Source organism: Denticeps clupeoides, chromosome 8, assembly GCF_900700375.1.
Source record: "Denticeps clupeoides chromosome 8, fDenClu1.1, whole genome shotgun sequence".
In the NCBI taxonomy this organism is placed as follows: Eukaryota; Metazoa; Chordata; class Actinopteri; order Clupeiformes; family Denticipitidae; genus Denticeps; species Denticeps clupeoides.
Genome location: NC_041714.1, coordinates 20,836,828 through 20,854,959, shown reverse-complemented (window position 1 = coordinate 20,854,959; position 18,132 = coordinate 20,836,828). Strand labels below are relative to the sequence as shown.

Here is an 18,132-nt window from a genome sequence, read left to right as displayed (position 1 = left end):
AATGCTGGAAAGATGCACAGCCAATTCATTGGTTGGTGTAAATACTTTCATTTACATTTACATTTACATTTACAGCATTTACCAGACGCCCTTATCCAGAGCGACTTACAATCAGTAGTTACAGGGACAGTCCCCCTGGAGCAACTGAAGGTTAAGTGTCTTGCTCAGGGACACAATGGTAGTAATGTAAATGTAAATGTAAATGCTATAAAATGCTATAAATGTCGTAAGTGGGATTTGAACCTGGGTCTTCTGGTTCATAACCCTCTCGCCTACTGCCACCCTTTCAAACATGATTGAAACTTTTTATTTACATTAAATTTTTTATTAAATTATTCAGTATAGGTTAGTAAATGTTAAAATCAGTAGTAACAGATGCGAACAAAATATAATTTTACTCATGTAATTTTAAGCCATTGAAATAAGACATTGAAAAAAATATAATATTCATATTTCATATGCATATTTCCCACAAATGCAGAGGACGCTAATACACAACTGCCCCACCAGCAAAGCTGAGTTTTAGAACAGTTCATTGTAGACCGAACGTGGAATTTCTGCCTCCACCTGGCAACCCCCCGCCGGCGGCGCTCGACTGCCGTGCGCGTCTGGACGGAGTTCGAACCCGGGGAGGGAGAGAGGCGGGAAGAAAGAGCGTCCGTGTGCGGCGATGCCCTCCTCTCGCCACATTTCTACCCGCAAGGTGGAAACTCCTCCAGAACCCCGAATCGCGGCGCCCTTTACGCAGACGCTCCGAGCCGCGGGCGGAGCTCTCCAAACGTCGCGCCTCTCGGACGCAGGTGAAGGCGACTCGTCGCGTCGCCCCGGACCGAACCCCCGACCCTCCGGCCCATGCGTGCGCGTCCCCGGAGCGCGGTGATGCCATGCCGCGCAGCCACGGCGGAGAAGACGGCGGCCCCGGCCTTTGGATGAAGACCTCGCCGGGCCGGCGGGCGCACGATGTGGAGGCCGGTGCCATGACGGGGGACGGGCCGCTGTCCCCGGCCGCAACAGGTGTGGACTGCCCGCGCAGGAAGCAGGGCGCCCGGCTCAGCCTGCTCGGCAAGCCGCTGACCTACAGCGCGCAGAGCGGCCGCCGGAACGCGCGGTACCGGAGGCTCCAGAACTACCTGTACAACGTGCTGGAGAGGCCGCGGGGCTGGGCGTTCGTCTACCACGCGTTCGTGTGAGTGGAGAGCAGGTTCCCTGCCGTCTTTTTTCCACGCGAGGGTCCGGCCGGGGACCTTCGCACCTGTTGCGCTCTCGGTTTCCCCGGAACCTTTCCCAGATTCATGTCCCATCCTTTTAGAAAATGTCCCTGGTTCCCCTGGTCACCTTCCTCATGTATGTGTCAGATGGACCAGTCTGTCCAGAGTCCGTGTTGTCACCTGTTGCGCTCTCGGGTTCCCCAGAACCTTCCCCAGATTCATGTCCCATCCTTTTAGAAAATGTCCCTGATTCCCCTGGTCACCTTCCTCATGTATGTGTCAGATGGACCAGTCTGTCCAGAGTCCGTGTTGTCACCTGTTGCGCTCTCGGGTTCCCCAGAACCTTCCCCAGATTCATGTCCCATTTCCTTTTAGAAAATGTCCCTGGTTCCCCTGGTCACCTTCCTCATGTATGTGTCAGATGGACCAGTCTGTCCAGAGTCCGTGTTGTCACCTGTTGCGCTCTCGGGTTCCCCGGAACATGCCCGACGGCCAGATTCATGTTCCATCCTTTTAGAACGGCAGAGCGACGCAAAAAAAAACGTCCCTGGTCACCTTCCTCATGTATGTGTCAGATGGACCAGTCTGTCCAGAGTCCGTGTTGTCACCTGTTGCGCTCTCAGGTTCCCCAGAACCTTCCCCAGATTCATGTCCCATCCTTTTAGAAAATGTCCCTGGTTCCCCTGGTCACCTTCCTCATGTATGTGTCAGATGGACCAGTCTGTCCAGACTCCGTGTGGTCACTGTGCTTCAGTGTACAGATTCTTTTTTTTTTAACCTTTCTTCATTTTACAAGCGCTTGTCCTGTATTTCAGTTTGCATTTGTCGCCTGATGAACGGAGGGGCGGGTCAGACGTTAAGTGGGTCCCTTCGTTTTATTATATTGTACGGTAACCCTGCACCGACACCACGTGCATGCCCACTCCACCCTGGAAGGGTGTCCCTCTCTGTATCGCTCCTTCCCAATGTTTCTTCCTTTCTTTTTTGTGGGGGGGGATGTCATCTGTAGGGCCTGTCGAAGCCCATTGAGACGTACTGGATGTGATTTGGGGCTTTATAAGAAATAAATGTTGTTGTTGGTTTAAAAGTCTGCGCGGAGACCCGGCGCCTCACATCCGCTGAACAAGTGTTGCTGAGATGAGGGTGTGTGTGTGAGTGTGTGTGAGTGTGTGTGAGGGAAGGCCCTGAGGCACGAGCTCGACGGTCCTTTTCCTGCTCCGAGGGGACAGCTGAGGCCGTCGCATCTGCTCTGGATGCAGGAACCGTCATTTGTCGGTGTGACGGCGCGGGAACGCCCGGCGCGGCTGGGGGCACGTCGGAGCGCCCCGGGCACCTTCACACAGGGTGGTAGCAGCCTAGTGGGTAACACACTCGCCCATGAACCAGAAGACCCAGGTTCGAACCCCACTTACTACCATCGTGTCCCTGAGCAGGACACTGAACTCTGAGTGTCTCCAGGGGGGGACTGGGCATCTGGTAAATGCTGTAAATGTAAAATGTAAGAGAGAAATGAGCTCAGGAATGACATATTTTATCCATATGTGCTTTTTATACATGATGCTACGGGGAAATTGTGGAAACGTCTTGATGCCACGAAGCTTTGGAAAGGAGCAGAAATCCCCGATACGTCCCAGATGCAGTGATGCTGATTCGCCATTTTAATTCGGATTGAACTCCGAATCAGCCTTTTCTGGCCAGCGAGCGTTACTGCAGCTTTTCTCGATGATCCTAAACTGTGTCTAATGGTGTCCCTCCAGGCCGAATGGTTAGTGATGTGGCTCCATTCCCTCCTGGACCTCGCACGAAGGTGTTTGCATGCTCTCCTCGTCCCTCTAGGTCCTCCGGTTTCCTCCTGGAGTCGGAGATTCGACGCGAGCATTGTGGAAAGTGAGCGGAGTGCAAGCCAACGTTATTTCTGCCATCGGCGGTCCCTCGAAGCTGACCCCCCCGGGGGGAGGACAAGTCCGTGCCGTTGGTAATGAAATGAGATTTACAATGAAAACAAGGTTGTTGGGGGCACTGGTGGTGACAGGAAGTGGCGTCCTTGTGGCCGTGCGCGTTCAGGAGCTATTTACAGGCTGAGAACATTCGCCGCTTTTATTTGCTTGGGACGTTTATTCTTTGCGGCCTGCGGAACTCGGACAACAGTCGTCCGACCACGAAGACGGACCACGTGGATTGAAGTGATTGTCACTTGTGAAATGTGTCCTCTGCATTTAACCCATCAGTGTGTTGCTCAGCGGCACCTCGGCGGATCGGGATTCGAACCGGCAACCTTCTGATTACGGGGCCGCTTCCTTAACTGCTAGGCTACACACACACACACACACACGGACATATATATATAAATATATATATACACACACACACACACACACACACACACACATATATATGTATATGTATGTGTGTGTGTGTGTGTGTGTATATATGTGTGTGTGTGTATATATATATATATATACACACACACACACACACACACACACACACACATACATATACATATATATGTGTGTGTGTGTGGCGGATATGTGTGTGTCTTGTACAAGACTGTGTCAAAACACACAAAACTGCAAGAGAAATCTCAAGAATATGGACCGATATTGATTTTGCATATGAACTGGGCTCTGGGCCGGGACCTGGGTGTCCATGTGGTTTTGTGCTCGCATGGCGCCGCTCACGCTCACTAGTTGGGAGAAATGGAGCGAAACTCAACAACTGCTTTTAACCCTTGATGAGCAGTGAGCAGCCATGACAGGCGGTGCTTTGCTCAGCGGCACCTTGGCGGGTCGGGATTAGAACCGGCAACATTTACATTTAAGGCATTTGGCAGACGCGCTTATCCAGAGCAACTTATGGGCAGGGGTGGCCATAGCGGTTAAGGAAGCCGGTTCGAGTCCCGATCTGCCAATGTGCCACCGAGGTGCATCACAGTGACTGAGCTGTTCTGACCTCGAGGGGAAGTTCATTCCACCACCGAGGGGCCAAGACGGAGAAGAGTCTAGATGAGCGTCTTCCTTTTACCTTCAGAGATGGAGGGTCCAAGGTTCTCCAAGGTTGCGGGCTGTTGTAGAAGGAGAGAGCTGTGAGTTGTCCAGGTAAATAGCCAGATCCTGATGTGAAGAATCTGCTGGAATGAATATTAGTTCAGTTTTGGTGGGATTGAGCTTTAGGTGATGAGCTGCCATCCAAGATGAGATGTCAGTTAGACCTGCAGAGATTTTGGCAGCAGCATGTAGGTCTGAGGGAGGAAAAGAGAAGATGAGTTGTGTGTCATCCGCATAGCAGTGGTAGGAGAAGCCATGTGAGGAAATGACCTCACCAAGTGATCTCGTAGAGGGAGAAGAGGAAGTGACCTTCTGATTACGGGGCCTCTTCCTTAACCGCTAGGCCACCGCTGTGTGTGCATAAATTAATGCGTCACGTTGATCGTGCTGACACTGTTGGTACAAGATACTCGTTGGCATCTGTCACGTTCTTTTCAGGCCTTCTTCATTCCAAAAACTGTCTCTCGAAACACTTGCCTCGGCTTCTGCGCAGGTGAGAATGCAGCTCTTGTGTATTAGATGTGAAAGTGTGAAGTGACTGTCACTTGTGATACACTGCAGCACAGCACCCGGTGCACACACTGAAATGTGTCCTCTGCATTTAACCATCACCCTTGTTGAGCAGTGGGCGGCCATGACAGGCGCCCGGGGAGCAGTGTGTGGGGACGGTGCTTTGCTCGGTGGCACCTCAGTGGCACTTTGGCAGATCAGGATTCGAACCGGCAACCTTCTGATTACGGGGCCGCTTCCTTAACCGCTAGGCCACCACTGCCCCATTATGGGATGTGGGGAGCATTAGGTGACACCTTTCCTCCCCAGCTTGACACGCCTGCCTCCATTCTGACCAGAGCAAGACTGACCAATAAACATCAAATGTCACATACTCGCATGCAAAACTGTCACAAGCGACACTAACATCCTGTCTCTTCATTATTTTTTTCATTTTGTGCGTGTGTGAAGTCGGATTGGCTGAACGCTCATCTTCATCTGCCTCAAATGACTGCTGCTTTTTCTTTTACGTAAATGTCAGCCTACCTCATATACCTCATATATTATGCATTTGCTGTGTAATTAAAAATTGATCCAAGTTTCTTTAAGTGACTCGCGTCACATATAGCACCATTAAAACACCGCAACCTTAATGGCCTGTAAAGGTTACAAAAACAGGACGATGTGTCGATGAAAGTGATCAATCAAAGGCGTCCATCCCCAAATCTGGTGACATTTCCGAGCGTCATCAGCCACAGAAAGTCCACAATTATAATAGTTGAACGTGCTCTACAGGTATGATTAAAACGGTGTTGTTCATCGTATGCAGACTACATCACCGGCCCTTTCTGCGTGTGAATGCAATATAAAAAATTCATACTTGTCATGAAAACGTCAATATATGATGTTATATAAACGTCATATATTGAGGCAGTGGTGGCCTAGCGGTTAAGGAAGCGGCCCCGTAATCAGAAGGTTGCCGGTTTGAATCCTGATCTGCCAAAGTGCCACTGAGGTGCCACCGAGCAAAGCACCGTCCCCACACACTGCTCCCCGGGCGCCTGTCATGGTGCCCACTGCTCACCAAGGGTGATGGGTTAAATGCAGAGGACACATTTCACTGCCTGCACCGTTTGCTGTGCTGGTGTGCATCACAAGTGACAATCACATCACTTTCTAATTGAACTTTCTTTCCTTTTTTAACCAGATCCAGTTCACTGCAGAAAAAGGAATCGACCATAATCTCCACGTGGCTGGAGGCTTATTGCACTGTATTCACCGTATTGGAGCGCTGACGCAGTGTTACTGTTTTTGTGCCGCTTTGATGGCCGGACCGGCGTCTTTAACTGCGCGGAAAACCCGAGCGCTGGCTCGGACTCAATGGAAAAAAACCCAAACAGATTACAGATCTTGAGAAAGTGCAAAAAGCGGCGCATAAACAGGGTGTCAGGGCCGTGTTCCAGCCGCAGTACGAATGGCGCGGCGGCGTGGCCTTTGAAAGCGGGAGCGACGTGTGATCTTCGCCGGGCTCTTGACGCAACGCAGACGCCGGGTCCGGATCGTGGGCATCTTTCATCCGCGACGGCCGGCCCTGCTCCGCCAGAAGCAGCCGGGGCTTCTGGGTTCTGGAACCCTCCGCCTGCTTAATTCAACCCTAGATTATTCACAGAGGTGAGAAGTAGGAAACGGGCCGATTCCAGTAGATTCCAACCGGACTTTTACAGCCATCCGTCCTAAAAAGATGTGTGGGGAAAAACGACGAGAGAACATATTTAACCTCTTTTTTTAAGTACAATATTTGCTCGTTCAGGGCACCATTTTAAAACTGGCGCCAGCTTGGTAGTTTAAGGTCAGAGGCGTCCTCGGGATTTAAAATAAAAAAAGAAAGCAAATGTAACTACCGTGTTGGCGTGGGATTATTTCTGCACCCCAGAACGGGACCTTTAATAATGTTTTTGCGGGTTTAAATGAGAGGAGCTTGATGACGTTTGAAGCCCCGCATTTCTTCCTCATTTATTGAGGAATCGGTTTCTGCTTGATTGCAAATTTTGGGATATACGAGGCACGAACCGCAACTGGTCTCACGATACGATTACCGGTGCGCTGATTATCATTTACAGCATTTATCCAGAGCGACTTACAATCAGTAGTTACAGGGACAGTCCCCCCCTGGAGACACTCAGGGTTAAGTGTCCTGCTCAGGGACACCATGGTAGTAAGTGGGATTTGAACCTGGGACTTCTGGTTCACAGGCGAGTGTGTTACCCGCCAGGCTACTACCATCCATGCATCACGATGCATCCCATCAATTTCTCTACACGACTTCATGAAATGATTCCAAATACGGCAGTGAGATGAGACGGACGTCTGAACCAGCCGTTTTTTTCTGCCGTTTGTGCCGTCAGGTACGCCGGCCATTTCCACCGGAAACCCGACAAGCGTAAAACAGCGGCGAGCGCAAAACAGTGTCAGGCGAACGGCAATTGAAATGCGTGTGCTGCTCAGAGGGCGCTGGTTTTCGAACGTCACATGTGGACGAGGACGAACACCTAGATCAGGCCGCCACAGTCACTGCCGGCACCAGAAATTCACCACGCAACATAATTATGGGTTAATAAACCGCAATTATCGCTCTGTACGGCATGGATGCAGAATCGTCCGTGTTTAAAAGGCCGTGAAAGGTCCCTGTATTGAGCTGAAAGTGGTGAAAGTGATTGGTTGTTACGTGTGACACACCACACCACCCAGTGCACGTAGTGAAATGTGGTCTCTGCATTGAGGGAGCAGTGGGCAGCCATGACAGGCGCACGGGGACCAGTGTGTGGGGACGGCGCTTTGCAGCAACACGACTGATCTTCAACCTTCCCACCTTCTCCCACTCCACCACACTGCTACACCCCCTCCACTGGATCCCAAAATCCCAGAATCTGCTCCATCCGGCCTCTACAACTAATACAGAACACAGCAGCACCTTCCCAACTTCTCCACACCACCACACTGCTACACCCCCTCCACTGGATCCCAAAATCCCAGAATCTGCTCCATCCGGCCCCTACAACTAATACAGAACCCAGCAGCACCTTCCCAAGTTCTCCCACACCACCACACTGCTACGTTCCCTCCACTGGATCCCAAAATCCCAGAATCTGCTCCATCCGGCCCCTACAACTAATAGAGGACACAGCAGCACCTTCCCAACTTCTCCCACACCACCACACTGCTACACCCCCTCCACTGGATCCCAAAATCCCAGAATCTGCTCCATCCGGCCACTACAACAATACAAAATGCAGCAGCACGACTGATCTTCAACCTTCCCACCTTCTCCCACACCACCACACTGCTACGTTCCCTCCACTGGATCCCAAAATCCCAGAATCTGCTCCATCCGGCCTCTACAACTAATACAGAACACAGCAGCACCTTCCCACCTTCTCCCACACCACCACACTGCTACACCCCCTCCACTGGATCCCAAAATCCCAGAATCTGCTCCATCCGGCCTCTACAACTAATACAGAACACAGCAGCACCTTCCCACCTTCTCCCACACCACCACACTGCTACGTTCCCTCCACTGGATCCCAAAATTCCAGAATCTGCTCCATCCGGCCCCTACAACTAATACAGAACCCAGCAGCACCTTCCCAACTTCTCCACACCACCACACTGCTACACCCCCTCCACTGGATCCCAAAATCCCAGAATCTGCTCCATCCGGCCTCTACAACTAATACAGAACTCAGCACGACTGATCTTCAACCTTCCCAAGTTCTCCCACACCACCCCTCTGCTACGTTCCCTCCACTGGCTCCCAGTAGCTGCACGCATCAGATTCAAAATACTGATTTTGGGGTCTGTGTTTGGAGGGGTAGAAAGCCGATGGTGGTGCAGTAACGTGCTGCTGCAGTTGGTCATGCGGATTTCTCATCAACAGTCCAGCTGATTCATGCTCTCTGCCACCTCCCACACATGCACATTGGCATTATGAAGCCCCCCGTCTCCTTGCTAAGGAGGGGCTTGTGGGAGCATCTTTTTAATGGAGTCGTAGCTTCAGACTGGGCTCTTTTATCTCCTGCCTTTGAAGCATAAAGACGCTACAGAGGTGTGGTGGTGGGTCGAGGTCCGCCACAGGGCAGGAGTTAAGAGTGGGTGATTCATCCTCCGAATGGGAAAATTGTGTTGTCCTCGCTCTTCGCTCACGCGTTCGTGTCCACCGCTCTCTTTTTATCTCAGCCTACGAATGCCCACCTGAACCACTCGGGAAGAGGCGGGGCCGACTTCCTGTTCTCAGCCTTTTAGAGGTCGAAGTTGGCGGCTGGTTATGGTGAAGGGTAAGTTGTCAAACTTTCCTGTTCAGACTTCTTATCCCTTGATAAAGTCGAGGCCTAGCTTCTAAATGATATTTTTATAGTTGCTAGTTGCTTCTTATGTTACAGCATTATAAAAGTTACATGGGAAAGTGACTTATAATGTTTAAAAAAATGTCTTTCTGTAGCAGAGCTTACGTTCGCCGAGCTTTATCAATTTTGAATTGCTCGTTGCCAAAGTGGGTAAAAACATTAATTAAAAATAAAATAATTTGCTGATTAATTGCTGATTTTCCTCCCGTTATTCCAATCGCTGATGGTGCAAATCAAGTCACAGGCAAAATCAAAATGAAAATAGTATATAACAGCTCACACCCGGTGGAGGACAGAACGAAAACCGGACACACTAGGACAAGATGAGGTGCAGGTGACACAAATGTCACCTCAGATAATGGCCTTCACCTTGTCTCATCTCTGGCGATTACCTGGTTGTTGCATTGCATGTGCATGGGAGGATAGTCCGATTTGCCATTCATGATATTTTATTCGGTTTTAATTACAAGAGAGCCTATTTGTCTTTAGCACCAGGCCAGACTGAAGGTCCTGGCACATTACTGTCAGGGTGGGTCACCAATCGTCCCACATTAGGCCTGCCTCCAGTTACGACCAGCCTCTTTAACAGCAAATAAGGGGTGGAGTCTATGCAAATGACTGTACTATTATTGTGTCACTGTTAATTCTGAAACAAATTTGTAACCATATTAACTCAAAATGACCAAGCACTAAGCCAACTTTTCAAACTGATGTACTGAGCTCATATATTGTAATGAACAAAATGTATTAAATTACAAACAGAAGCATTCTCATTAGTGCGCCCTTCTGAAACCCCGCTGTATATTTGCGGAATGCAGGAATGCATTATTGTGTCACGGCCGGGGGTGGGTAATGGAGGGTAAAAGCACGGGGTGCAGGGAGAGTGCACTATAAACCAACAACAATCAGGACAAGATGATAGAGATATACGCTGGCAATAAACAAGACGTATTAGGAAGGAGGCTGGAAGGTACGTAAGTACAATAAAGTGCAGGACCTAAATGGCGCAAATTAGTATGAAAGGAGGTCTGATTATTATAAGCACGGTGCAGGAAAAATAGATGCAGTATCACTTATTAAACATAATAAGTGGACATCTGTGGCTTTTATTACTGCATTTGCCTTCATGCCGTGAGTCATGTGTGACTCACGGAGAGACGGTCTTCCTGCTGGAATATTGTCATTTTTCAACATTTCCTGTGTCTGCAGCCACGTGGTGCATCCTCACCGTGCTTCATCGTCACACCCAACTCTCCTCGGCCAGCAGTGTCCCCGTCCATGTCCCTGCTGACGTGCCACGCTTGTGTGTGGACTTGTGTGAATCCAATATCCAGCTCTAGAAAGCTGGGATGAATCAAGAGAAAGTTGTGGCGTCATTGTGAAGCTTATTTAAAGATGGCTGCTTTTGTTGTGGTGTTTTTGCGCGCTCTCGCCCTTTGATGTGTTGTGATGGAGGAAGCTCAGCAGATGTGTGAGGGGCTAATGAAACATTTAACCAGTCTGAGTTTTTCCATTTGTCATCAGGCCCATCGGGATTAAGTTATCCTGACTGGATCAGGCTTTTTGCTTTGTGGAGGGCGGGTTCTGAGACGTTTCCACAGGTGGCATTGGGGAAAATGGCTATTCTATACTGTCCTTGACGGCCCCTACCCGTGCTTTTGAGGGCAATGCTTGGCTACGTGATCCGGCATAGTCCTAAAATAACACTGTGTAACTGTGTTATTACTGATTACTGAAGAGGGTGGTAGTAGCCTAGCGGGTAAGACACTCGCCTGTGAACCAGAAGACCCAGGTTCAAATCCCACTGACTACCATTGTGTCCCTGAGCAAGACACTTAACCCTGAGTGTCTCCAGGGGGGGACTGTCCCTGTAACTACTGGTTGTAAGTCGCTCTGGATAAGGGTGTCTGGTAAATGCTGTAAATGTAAATGTATTATATCAGGTAGAAGAGTTACACTAGCCGAGCTGTGATTAATACATTACTCACCGCAGGCATAAAAACAATGGCATGCTTCATGACCAATGGGAATATTTGGTGGGGGCTGTCTTCAGATGGAGGGCATGCCTCATGCAGGGGTGTTGGAGTTCTCTTGTTCCTCCACCAAATGAGTTCAGCCTAGAGATCCATCCCTGGTTCGTTCTCCTCTACACACGCACTCACATTCCACTCCGACATCAAGCTCTTCACACACCCCCACAATCTAAATCAACGGACTGATATTTAGTTCTCCCGAGTGGGGCCTGACCATGGGGACGTTGCCCATGGCAACCAGGGCTCCTGCCAGAGAACACCGGACTGTGTTTATAACATATGAATGGCACAGTGTATGAGCGGTACTGTGTGTGTGTATGGAGGCTGGCATTGGGGTCTGCTGGGCCGAATAAACATTGGCCGGTCTTTCCTGGACACACATTTACCCGCCTAGAGTGACTAGGAGACCTTGGTGGCATGGTGACAGACAGAGGCCACTAAACGTAGCATCGATATGGGCCGATTTATAGTTAATCTATCAATCTAAACTGCAAGCTATATTCTGAATATATGGAATTCTGATTTTATCCAAACAGCTTATTGCATTTTTGTTGTTATAGAAAACGTAAAAAAGCTTTGCACTCCACTGCAAAGGTGTGTGGAGGGGTACAGTGGAGACGTGCGGTTATTCCCACACAGACACGGCCGTGCCGAAGGTCTTTTTAAAAAAAATTATATTTTTGGTGCGTCTTTGGTGCGTCTACATGTGGTGCATCTTTTTTGTTTGTTTATTTAATTTTTAGGCTTTTGAGGAGCTTTTAAATATTAAAAATGGAGATGAATTATTTTAATAAATGTCAAAATGTTAAACAATAAATGTGACAAATGAATAAACAGTAATCTGTACCACCCTTGATTGGTTTTGATCTTATCGGAAGGGTTAAAAAAAAAATGGTTAAATTTTAAATGCATCGTAGGTTGGAAAGTACCGAACGCTCATCATGGCGTCATATCACAGTTCCCGTTCTCAGAATCTGACGTCCGCATTTGGTTTTTATGAGTTAATGTATTATGTTGGTCTACAATTGGGTTAAAATCCGGCCTTCCAATCCTGGCATTGTGATACACAGCACAGCACAGCGTGACACAACGAAACACGTCCTCTGCATTTAACCACCACCTTGGGAGCAGTGGGCAGCCATGACAGGCGCCCGGGGAGCAGCGTGTGGGGACGGTGCCTCCGTCAAGGGGGACCTTGGCGCTTTCAGTTACGAGTGCACTTCTTTAGCGCTAGGCCACCACTGCACCGTAAAGCAGCCATTTAAATATTCTTTTATTTTTCTCTCTTTGACCTGATTCAGTTATAGATTGAGGCAAATCATTTTGGTTATGGGCTTTTCTTGAGATTTACAAACTTTTATTTTCTCGTAATCCAGGCGAGCCGCGTCGCGGTATTAGTGCGACTCTGGATGGCTCTGGTGTTCGTGTTGGGACCCTCTGTCTCTCAGAGGCAGACCACCCGGCCCAGCCAGCTGGACTGCAGCTCCAGGCCCGGCTCCCTGTCCCCGCGCCGGAGTTTCCGCCTCAGCCCGATGAATAAAGGAGAGACTGTCCTGTTTAGACACACGCCGATGGATGACAGAGTGAACCTCACATTCTTGCCCTTGTTAAGTAAAGGCCGAGGTGGGCAGCGCCGGGACCCTGATGGGCCGGTGGCGCTCTGTTTACTCTGCGGGGCGTGGGAAACCGGAGTTGGGGGACGGATGGAAGCCCAACCGTCGTAGAGAGCTCCGGGAACCACAGAGGCATTAATGGAGGCACCTGAGATGAGACAAGAACCAGGCGGAGGTGAAGGGGACGTCCTCCCGGATCCACGCCCGCATGGGCAGGACTGCTGGAAGCACCGCAGCCGACCACTGCATCCCCGAATCCTGCTTCGGTTGCAGAATTACAGGACAGGAGATGAGGTTTAGATCAGCTTCTTTGCAGAGCCATGTTTTAACCACTTTGTTGGGCGAGGTGCGAACCTTTACTGGTCTCACTATTCTCTTCGGTTGCGGTTATATCGTCTACATTGCTTCACGGTATGTTTCACATCAGCGAGAGGTCTCCTTCACACAGACATCTGAACCAGCCGAAGAACGGCCGATCTCATCTGATCTCGGAAGCTGTTAGCTTTAACTATGGGCAGCGGTGGTTGAGGAAGCGGCCCCGTAATCAGAAGGTCGCCGGTTCGAACCCCCGGTCCGCCAGGGTGCCACTGAGCAAAGCGCCGTCCCCACACGCTGCTCCCCGGGCACCTGTCATGGCTGCTCACCAAGGGTGATGGTTAAATACAGAGGACACATTTTGTTGTGACACCGTGTGCTGTGCTGCAGTGTCTCACAATCACTTTCGCTTTTTTTCTGCCGTTCGTAGCTTCAGGTGAGCACGGACTGAAACGGGACAGTCTCCAGGGGGGACTGTCCCTGTAACTACTGATTGTAAGTCGCTCCTACTGTAAATGTAAATGTACCGATATCGGTACATTTGTAACGAGCTTTAAAACGAACGCTGCGTCAAGCGTGTACGCCGTTCAGAGGGCGCTCATTTCACCAGAAAGTCACTATGACGGAATCGGGTATATTCCGCGATGCAGATCCGTCCACATTTGCATCGCGATGTATCGCTTATGACATTAATTTCAAGACCCCCTGAGGGAACCCCTCACTTAGCACGTCAACTCTCAATTACTTCTGTCCTCTTTAATTGGTTGCTAGTGCAGTGGCCTCGCACGGTCGGGGTGCGAGAGCGGCGTGACTCGGAGCTGTGCTGAGATCCGCCTGGAAGGTGGCCATGTGGGTGGGTCGGGCCACCTGCTCCTCCTCTCCCGCAGATGGGAAGGCCAGGCGTCGCAAGGGGCACTTAGAGGAGGACGTGTGACCCCTTGACCTTTGCACCTTGACCTTAAAGGAAAGTGTCCTGGAAGTGTTTTTTTTTTGGGGGGGGGTTATTGGCCCTACACCAGTTCACAAGACACTGTGCTCTATGCAGCAAAATGGTTTGAACTGGTGGAAACTTTGAACTTGTGGAACTTGTAAAATATTAAATGCCATTTCGTTGCAAAGGGCAAGTTTAACCTGGATCAGCACTTTTGGGGCCTTGACTTGATAAATATACGAACCTGCCCACCCTCACTTGTCGAGAGGAGGACTGCTGGCCCGCTCGCAGATAAAATGCCTCCCTCAGCACGGCGCCGCGCGCTCCGTGCAGCTTTAAAGGGCCTCTGGACTCTGCGGAGGGTCGTCATGACACAAGATTCATTGTGTTTGTAGGCCTTATGTGTTTTGTTGCTCGGCTCGCGATTAGATACGAATCGTCAGTCTGGCAGTCGAAGCGGCCAGCCGATTGCTCCGGGGCTATACAGAGATACGAAGATACGAAGTTAGCGCGATCGGTGGTCTTCTGCACTCTTCTCCGGAGGCCACTGTGACAGTTTAGGCAACATTCCGAATGTGTCTCTGTCACCCACCGTCGTGTTCGTGCGACGCACGTACGTTTACCCTCAGGCAGCCGCCAGCTCAAGGAGAAATTCTGGCTGGTGGGGCGCGACTAGCTACCCATGCAGCACGCTCTTTTTCACAAGCATCCATTGCCGATGAAACCATGTGCATTATGTGCATTATTTAGCACTATTTGAATCCCCACTTAATCGAGGGTCCTGCCGCCCTGCTGGACACATAAAGACAAGAAATAACCCCGACTGCTGCAATTAAAAAGCATGGCTTGCAGGGTTTAATGTGTCGTTTTTGGCTAAATCATAGTATCACGCTGCTATGGGTGAAAAAAAGTCAAAAAACTAAATAAAGGTCTAGCAGGTGACCTTTTCACTTTTCCTCTTTCAGGATGTGTAATTAAATGAGCATCGGAGCAGAAGAGATTTTTTTTGACGAATGTGCATTTGTCACACAGTTCTACAGAAGGGAATGTTGAAATAAAATGTTAAAATGGGAATTTGACGGGTAATAAAAATAAAAACACCAGGGCTGCTGCTCCCAGTTCAGCATATTCAATGTTATCTGTTGTGGGGTTTGTTTTATGATTCTTTACATTTCCAAAAGGTGCATCTAACTGAATATACACAGCAATAGAATCTAAAATATCTGTTTTTTGATTCAATACTTATGGTTCATTTATAGTTTTCAATCCAATAAAAAAAGCAGTTTCCACATAAGGTTGATGAGAACAACATGTGTTCTCATTTGCACAAAAACCCACACACTTTCCAAAATGTTTCAGATGAGGAGTTCAATAGCCGTGTGTCGACGGCGTGTCAATTAACAATATACAAAGCATATAAGACCTGCAGTGCATGGTGATTGTTTGCAAATGTCACATCAAGCATGACTTCAAGATTGAAAGAAATACGTCCAAGAGAGGGGGGAAGAGGAACTAGTGAAAGTGAACGCGATTGTCATTGTGAAACACTGCCGGTGTCCTCCTTGGCGAGCAGGCGCCCGGGGAGCAGTGTGTGGGGACGGTGCTTTGCTCAGTGGCACCTCAGCGGATCGGGATTCGAAGCGGCAAGCTTCTGATTACGGGGCCGCTTCCTTAAATTTACATTTACAGCATTTACCAGACGCCCTTATCCAGAGTGATTTACAATCAGTAGTTACAGGGACAGTCCCCCCTGGAGACACTCAGGGTTAAGTGTCCTGCTCAGGGACACAATGGTAGTAAGTGGGATTTGAACCTGGGTCTTCTGGTTCATAGGCGAGTGTGTTACCCACTAGGCTACTACCACCCTACCATCCTTAACCGCTAGGCCACCATTGAGCCCAAGCTAGCTGCCCACCTAGACATTTTACTCATTATTTCTGTCACCCAGAAAGAGCTTGAATGGCGTTTTTATAAAGCAAGTATCGAGTGGGAGGAGCCTATGGCAACAAACGACAGCTCTCACTCACCCTACTTCCTCATTCTGGACAATTTAAACCCATTCCCGTGTTGAATGCAAAATAGTATATACATATACATCATTAACACACAAATTGGTGTAAACCAGAAACATCTAGAATCAATATATGCTTGTAATACAATGTTTTCAGACATATTCATCTCAGGACCACGTCCGCCACAAAGCAAACATGCAGGCAGTGCTTTTATTCAAGAGTCCTAGTGAATCTTTCACCGCCCTACTATGTCTCACGTAGCGTGGCGAAAATATCCCGTTTCACTCCCTCTTCCTTTCTCACCTTTTTTCTCTTGCTAGTTTGGGTTTCATAAGCCCATATGTGACGCTCCCTGGACCACATACATCACACTGCCATCTGGTTGGCCGCTATAAGTGCGTCCCTTCGCACGTACAGTCGTCCGCTCTCGCCGCTTCGTGCCGCTCATCAAGTAATTACTCATCTTACAGCCAAACATTACGCCTTTTTAATGTACTATGAAGCACTATTACAATGCTGTGTGGGGGGGTTTCTAGAGGGCTTTTGTAGGGTCTTGCCGTCTGTCAACCCCAACAGGACAGAAAAAGTCATTAATGAACCTGAGGTGAGAATCGAGAATCAAGTAGGTGTGGGTGGTAGTAGCCTAGTGGGTAACACACTCTCCTATGAACCAGAACCAGTCTGGGCAGTGGTGGCCTAGCGGTTAAGGAAGAGGCCCCGTAATCAGAAGGTTGCCGGTTCGAATCCCGATCCGCCAAGGTGCCACTGAGGTGCCACACACTGCTCCCCGGGCGCCTGTCATGGCTGCCAACTGCTCACTCAGGGTGATGGGTTAAATGCAGAGGACAAATTTCACTGTTTGCACCGTGTGCTGTGCTGCTGTGTATCACAAGTGACAATCAAAAAAAAAGAAGACCCAGGTTCAAAAGAAGAACCAGGTGTCCCTGAGCACCCAAAGTGTCTCCAGGGGGGGACTGTCCCTGTAACTACGGATTGTAAGTCGCTCTGGATAAGGGCGTCTGGTAAATGCCATGAATGTAAATGGCTCTGTGTAAAAATCTGACGTCTCATTTCAGACACGAATAAAGAGGCCAGCACAACTTTGGAGTCTTGCTAGCAGTGATCCAGTCCAGAACGAATGTTGCAGCCATGTGGTGTCCTGCTGACGCTTTCTGGGACATTTCTGAACCTTGGCGGGGGACAACAAGAATGTTGATGTTCAGAGATGAGCTGGTTGAGGCTCGCTTCTCATTCAAGATGAGGTGTCGCCAATGAAGGTGTCCCGTTAGTGGCGTTCAAATCTGCCAGGAAGTCAACATCCGGGGCGCAGTGGCACTGAAATAAATAACATATAGTCAAGATAATTATCAGTGGAACATCACAATAATTAAATACTATACAATACAAATGCACAGTGTGAACAAGACACTTAGCAAGTAGCGAGACATTTAACCAGTGGTGGAGGAAGAACTGAAGCTTTGTTCTTAAGTAAAAGTACAAGTAACCTGCAAAATATGTACTCAAGTAAAAGTAGAAGTGCTACATCAACAATCTTACTTAAGTAAAAGTCCTAAGTACTTTTAAATTTACTTTAAAGTATTTTTTTAAGTAAAAGTACTCACACAATGGTTTGTCTCACCCTCTGGGGTTTGCCATTTTGTAAAAGCATAGTACATATACTGACTAATGCCTGTACTGATGCCATTGCTCGTAATAATTACAAGCAATTATACAGTATGTGTGTATTGGAAAGTTTGGTGTGCTTATTGTGCGTGCACTCTGCAATACTGTGTCTACCTTAGAATTATGTGGATGACAAGTTATCTACTAGGTATTACCCACTAATATACCATTAAGATAAACCAATCAGGACATGATATGTCTTTAAATCATTTATGTACTTGCAAAACTATTCAAAATTTCTGATAAGAGCAGTAAAAGGGAAACACAACAGTAACCAAACACCAGTGGTAACAAAGTAACTAGCACAATCAAGTATATTATTAGACCTATTTACTGCGTTAAACTATGTATATAAACCTTAAAATTACGAGACATTGCATTTAAGTGAATTGGAGGGG

General features: G+C 48.7%; 1 protein-coding gene across 6 annotated transcripts in view; it reads left to right on the top strand.

The window, feature by feature from the left end:
• Positions 1–632: 632 nt before the first annotated feature.
• kcnq5a (potassium voltage-gated channel, KQT-like subfamily, member 5a) overlaps positions 633–18,132 on the top strand; it is a 101,690-nt gene continuing 84,190 nt past the window's right edge. For 3 of the 6 annotated variants that reach the window (XM_028989026.1, XM_028989032.1, XM_028989030.1), the window contains exon 1: positions 812–1,186. In XM_028989026.1, the coding sequence (XP_028844859.1) occupies positions 885–1,186 (302 nt within the window). In that variant the 5' untranslated portion in view covers positions 812–884. Of the gene's footprint in view, positions 1,187–8,860; positions 9,079–18,132 lie in introns of those variants that run through there. The other 3 variants (XM_028989029.1, XM_028989027.1, XM_028989028.1) reach the window with 2 other exon arrangements.